At 48.9% G+C, this 6,175-nt stretch overlaps 1 protein-coding gene across 2 annotated transcripts in view; it reads right to left on the reverse strand.

The window, feature by feature from the left end:
- Positions 1-6,175, reverse strand: part of Dtx4 (deltex E3 ubiquitin ligase 4) — a 35,185-nt gene that overhangs the window by 28,121 nt on the left and 889 nt on the right. Inside the window, exon 1 of one of the 2 annotated variants that reach the window (XM_005369688.2) lies at positions 5,967-6,169. The exons of the other annotated variant lie outside the window; for it this stretch is intronic. Within the exon in view, the coding sequence (XP_005369745.1) occupies positions 5,967-5,991 (25 nt within the window). The 5' untranslated portion in view covers positions 5,992-6,169. Of the gene's footprint in view, positions 1-5,966; positions 6,170-6,175 lie in introns of those variants that run through there. 2 annotated transcript variants of the gene reach the window in all.

Consider the following 6,175-nt stretch of genomic DNA (forward strand, 5'->3'; position numbering starts at 1 on the left):
CGGATCTCTGTGAGTTTGAGGCCAGCCTGGTCTACAAGAGCTAGTTCCAGGACAGGAACCAAAAGCTACAGAGAAACCCTGTCTCGAAAAATCAAAAAAATAAAAAATAAAAAGAAAATGAAGTTCAGAGACTTTAATGACACTTTTGAAAATGCCCTCCAGGGAACAGGGGCAACGCACTTGTTTAGAGCTTCCAAACGCACTTAAAAAGCAGTGATTTTGTTTGTTTGATCAATTAGTTTTTAGCCAATAAAGTTATCAATCCTGTAAAAGGTTGAACATTGTCTCTGAACTCCCTAGGCCACGTCCTGGCTCCATACACCCGTTCCTAGTTTATGTTCTTTAGCCTTCGCATTTCCCACTATTTCTGTCAGATACAGACCTACTCCCCGTGTCTTCCATTGCAGTTCCATCTCTACTGGCAAGCCCTTGTAATCTTCACCGATTGCAGCTCTCTCTTTTAGTTCTTAGGCCACTGTCCGCTCACTAATCCCAGCCCCACTCCTCAGGAAGCTTTAGGTGCAGAAGTGGACTGAAAGTTTTCAGATGTCTACACTAGATGTCTAGGCTTACTCTCCTTGTAGGTGCTGAGTGTTGGCAGGGATACGGATGTGTGGCTCTTTGTAGTCCACTCCCTAAGGCGAGGTCTGGTGTTACTAAAACACCATAAACTGTGCTGAACACTCTGGCTACTATCAGATTTACTCACGGATCGCAGGTTGCTCCGCATTCCATTAGTTGCTATGGAAAACGCAAAACTCCAGCATTCCTTAGCAGCGTGCAGTCGCAAAGGGAGTGAGAAGGCAAATGTGGGAGGGATTGCTTATGATGCAAAATGAGCCAAAAGGACATCAAGGGAACTCCAGTAGTCAGGAAAAATGACTGGACACCTTCTGTGCTTACATCTTCCCCCAATTTTCTTTTCTTCAGCCAGGACCAAAAGCCCCTGTTTCACCCACCTCTACAGCTCCTTCCCCCACATACTGTACACATATTTCTTTCACGCTGGCCTCCAGTCTCTCCCGCTGCTGGTCTCTGATTCTGGGAACCTTCACCATGCTAGGTCCTCCTTCCTAACCACTCAGCAAATTCTTTGTTGGCTCTTTTCACCCCAATCAAAATTCTGTGACCAAGTCAAATCCTGTTCCCACTTCTTAACAGCACTGATCTCAGTGTGCAGTTTGCGTATTTATCTAAGTGGCTCGTTAAATGTGGATCCGCCTCTCTCCCTAGATCCTCAATCTGATGACAGTGAGCATCAAACCGTTTACCCTAGCTCTGTCCCACAGGTTTGACATTTATTGAGCCTGAGGGACACACTAATATAGTGATTAATAACTGGAGTAATGATGGCTTGCGGAACTTTTGAAGAAATAGATGACAACTGGCATGAGACTTGAAAGATACAGAGACTTTCAATAGTCAAATGGAAAGAAAGGGCTTCTTTCCAAGGGGAACCACATGAATAGGCGGGGTGGAGAAAACCACAGAACTACCAGGAGCACCTACGGCACAGAGGACCAAACTATAGCCAGGGCATAAAAGGTCTAGAACACCAAGCTGTGATGGGCTTTGTTTCAGGCTGAGGAAGAGCTAGTGAAGAGTATTAAGTATAAGTGATAAGACCAAAGCTGCTCTCCTGATCAGTTCAGAGTGGGTGGACAAGTGTTAGAGAAAGCAAAAAGAGAGGCGGGGAGACCCTACAGAGAGGACGGGGAGGGACTTGGGCACAGGCAGCTGAACACTCTGCAAATGAGGTTTCAAGGCCACTTGTTCACAACCTCCAGGGACCCAGCAATGACCCCAAGACCGAAGAGCCTTGGTCTGGGAATCCAGTTCTCTTTATCTACATCAAAATTTTAGCCAGCAGGGCACACATGTTGCATTCCTGGAAATATTAGCCACTCAGGCTCTGAATAAGAGGATGAGCCAAAGAATCCTGAGGTTGACCACAAGGAGAGTGCAAAACGGTAGCCAACAGAGGGATGTAAAGATGAGCTAGGTTTTTGGACAGAAAGTTGCTGAATTTGGTTTAGCCCTATAGGGTAGTCATCAAACATATATAACCTCAGAACAAAAAGTTTGGGAGAAGAGAGATGATGTTTTATTCCTAGAGACTTCTCTATTTGGAATATTCTAGGCCTGGGCTATTCTAGAATCAGGACAGTGGATTAGACAATCTGAAGGAGTTCCATCCACCTGGGTCCTATGGTGTGAGGACCCAGGGAGAAAGTTTCCAGTACAGTAGGCATAGAGGGTGTTCACAAACCAAAGAGGAAGGAAGAGAAGGAAAAATGGTTTTCTCACTTCAAAGCATTGGAGATGTTTTGTCTTTGGGAACTAGAAGACTGCTCCAGGCATGGGCTGAGATCTCTGACAGGTGACCCACACCTATTTATAGTCTACACTGTCAAACTCTCAGCTTCTCATACCAGCACGATTTCAGCTCACCTTCAGTGTAGAATGCTCCATAAGGGCAAATTTGTGGATGTTCTATTCCTGATAGGCCTCCCATGCCTACCACTGCACGTGAAATTAGTCCACAAATGCAACAAGCATACATGGGACACTTCACTGGACTCTTAGCTCTGTCACTGACAAAGTAACTTGAACTCTTGAGCAATTTAAGCTCTTTCAACTTGCTCCTCTTTCCATAAAATGGGACTAGTCTTCGTATAATCCTCGTGAAGCTGAAACAAGACACCCGTGCAACTTTCCTGGCATGACACATCTCTAGTACCCACTTGGTAACCATTATGTCTAACCCCTCCATTCCTGTGTCCACACTAGCTGGTCTGCGATAGGAGGGATTCCGTCAAATCTTGCAGTGCCACTCACTCCATCGGGCCCTTTTCATTAAAGATAAAAAAGAGACAGGCTAGCACTAAAAGCTTTGAGCTGGAAATTCTTCACTCTTGTGTCAATCTATTATCATTAGCTTTGTTGTTGGTGCGGGGGTCTGGGGTATGCATGTGCAGATGCTTATGCTGGAAGAAAGGGACTCGGAAGGCTTCTCTTCAATCGATGACAGATATGGGAAGGCCTGACTATAAAAGAAAAGGAAGATGACAGTAGAGAGCTTTGCACAGAGAGGACTCTACTAAGGCATACACACTGGTCCAGAACCCCTTCCCTCCTTCCCTTTTTAAGTATTTTCCAGCCCAAACGCCTAGAGAAAAGTAACCTAGAATGCAAATCAGCTCCTATTTGCAAAAGTCTGGGGAAGGAAAACCCAGGGCAAACAGAAGTGGGCAGATGGGTGTCTGCAACCTCCTAGCCATCTCCCTGGAGACAGTCTGGATGCAGTCAAGAGCTTGAAGGAATGAAGAGACCAAGCTCACTAGGTATCCAGGCATACAACTCTGAAAAGAGAAAGCTCTCATGTCAAATGCCTATAAAAACAAGACAACCAAAGGAAAAGGAATTGCCTCTAGGCAGGGGACTTCCAGCTTGTCTGGCTTTATAGGGACTTTTCTGGTTCCCAGCTTTACAGTGTGGCTTGGGGACAGTGAGTAATTTAATTAAACATTGCCAGGGCTTGGCTAAGGTTGCCTGGGAGCTGGTGGCTTAAAGTCCCTAACATGTCGCTGTCTCATGAATGGTCTTCATTGAGAGGAACCGAGGTCTTGTGTGGACGCAGGAGGCAGCAGAAGGGGGTCAGCGCTGACATGAAGGAATTCTAATCTGCACTGACAAGCTCCCTGGCACGCCCAGCCTTTCTAGGAATTCAGCCTTATGGATGCCTTTAGCATCCCAAGCCTAGCACTTGGCATGGAGGAGAGAGGTGCCCAGGAAAGTGAACTTGATGCAGGAAAGAGGGACGACGCCAAAGCAGTGTGGATGTGAAACACGCAAGGCAAACTTTAAAAGGATTCAGGCTGGAGGAGGTGGTGCACATCTGTAACCAATCCCAGCACTTGGGAGGCTGAGACAGGGAGTTGGCCAGTTTGAGGCCAGCCTGAAGGAAATACCTAGATCATATTTTTGAAAGGGGTGCAGAGGCAGAAGAAACAGCTCAGCGGCAGAGTCTTGCCGAGGACCGTGACTATTTCTCAGCCTCAGACCTAAAACAGAAGAAACTAAGTAAATTGCCATAACCAGTGGGCAAGAGGGTGTATCCCAAGAAGAGCCCCCCAGCAGCCAAAACTTGGGAAGGAGATAGTCCAGGTCCTCTACAACTTCACTCTGTCGAGAACAACATCCAGGCCATGGCTGCTCCTAGACTTGTGTCCATCTTAAATAGCCCCCAATGCAGATTAAACCTCTGACTTCCTAACAGTGGGGCAGGGGATGGGGCCGGCCCATGGCTAGCATGGCTCTCCATATGCTGCACAGACAGTCTGAAATAGAAGAGCTAAACTTGCTGTTTTATTTTGAGCAGGCCTGGAACTCCCTGTCGGGTGGTCTGCTGATCCCACCTCCAGGGCTCAGCTGCTTCCTCCATTACTCCCCCCCCCACCACACGCCCTCCAGCTGAGGTCCCCATGCCTCACTTTCATGTCCTCTACCCAAATGCACAATGGCATCTAATTCCTACATTTAATCCTCTTACCCCACCTCCCTGCATTCCTCTTTGTCTTCTCTTCCTCTCAGCTCCTCCTCCCCACTTTCTCCATGATGGCTCAAGCCCGCCAGATGCTGAAACTTCTGGAACATTTTCCCCTCAGAAAGTTTTCTTCCATTGGCCAGGGTCATTCAGTTTTTGGCAAACAGGCTTTTCAGAGTTGTGACCGCGGATAACGAGAGGGGGGAACTAAACTTCTTTCCCATGACAATTCCAATTAGCACACAGGATGTGAGGCTTTTCCTAGGAAGTTCAGAGGACCTGTCCAGCAGCTGTTCCCTGAGCCACAGGGCCCTCCTCCCCTTCTCCCTCCCCACCACACCTGCTTCTCCAGGCTCTGCAGCTACCCCCTTGGGAAAGGCCAGCCAGAATTCCAGAAATGACCCCCAATTAAAAAGATTACTCTCTGGAGACAGGAACTTGTCCCAGGTCATCAGTTAAATTAAACTTGAACACACCAGACCCAGGGGAAAGAGCAACTGTGATTTCCTTCTCCCTCCTGGCTCCAAACCCATATTCCAACTTCTGCATTTCCATTCCAGGCTAAAGGCCGCACAGCTGGGAGATTCCTAGTGGTCTCGCTGGCAACTTGGTTTTTATGTAAAGACGAGAGTTCAGTGCCTTGGGAGGCCAGAGTGGCCCTTGTATGCTACTTAAGAAAAACAAAACTGGGGACAGTTTCTTCTTAGCCTTCCACCTACTCTCTCCCTCCTCCTCCATGGACAAAGGGAGCAGCTTCCCTGCCAGGCATTCCAGAGCCCAGTCCTTCCCCCTCCTCTCTCCATCTGCTCTGGCCTGTTGCTTCAGCGCTTGGAGTATACAAGCAGAGGCATCTGTGGATGCCACCACATCCAGGATGTTCCGGCCCTGAAACCCCTGGCTCCATTCTCTCTTCCCAGTAACATTCCCACACTTCCACACACTAGACTGCAATTAGAGTCAGGGGATCACTCTGTCTCCCCAAGTCTTACACCCAGGACTAGACACTGGGAAAGCTGGGTTCACAGAGGAGGGCCAGAGACAGCAAGGTTAAAAGGGGAAAATGTGGTAGCAACAAGGGTGCTTGAGACAAAGCAGGGTCAGCCAAGGTGTGAGCAGCCAAGGGGCTCCAGCAATGCTTTTGCTTGCTAAGCATTGCTTGGGGGCTGCAAAGTCCTAAAGGTCCTGCATAAAGAGGCACTAGGGGCTGAAAGGGGGTATAAAGGAGTTTGCTTAATCAAGACACTTTAAACTACTTGGAAGGACATTTATTTGGAGATGGTCATGGGATCCTGAGAGGATCTAGGGAAGGGAAGCACCTGCCCTCAACACCAATCGCTGACACCAGTAAGAGAAACTGCCCACAACCCACGACCACGAGGGCGGTAGCTCCCGGGATAGAGAAAGGCTGTGGGCGGCTCACCCGTGTCTTGACGGAACTGGTTCATGGACTGCAGGTCGATGATGTAGGGCGCGAGCCGACTGTCCACCTGGCCCAGTACCACGCTGCCCCCGGCGCGGGGACCCGCGCGCACCACCGCCTCGATGTGGTGGCTCACGGCGGGGCTGTAGGGACGCCAGCGGCCGTGCTCGTTCAGCCATTCCCACACCACCACGGCCAAGGCCAGGAGC

This window comes from Microtus ochrogaster, unplaced genomic scaffold, assembly GCF_000317375.1.
Source record: "Microtus ochrogaster isolate Prairie Vole_2 unplaced genomic scaffold, MicOch1.0 UNK56, whole genome shotgun sequence".
Lineage (NCBI taxonomy): Eukaryota > Metazoa > Chordata > Mammalia > Rodentia > Cricetidae > Microtus > Microtus ochrogaster.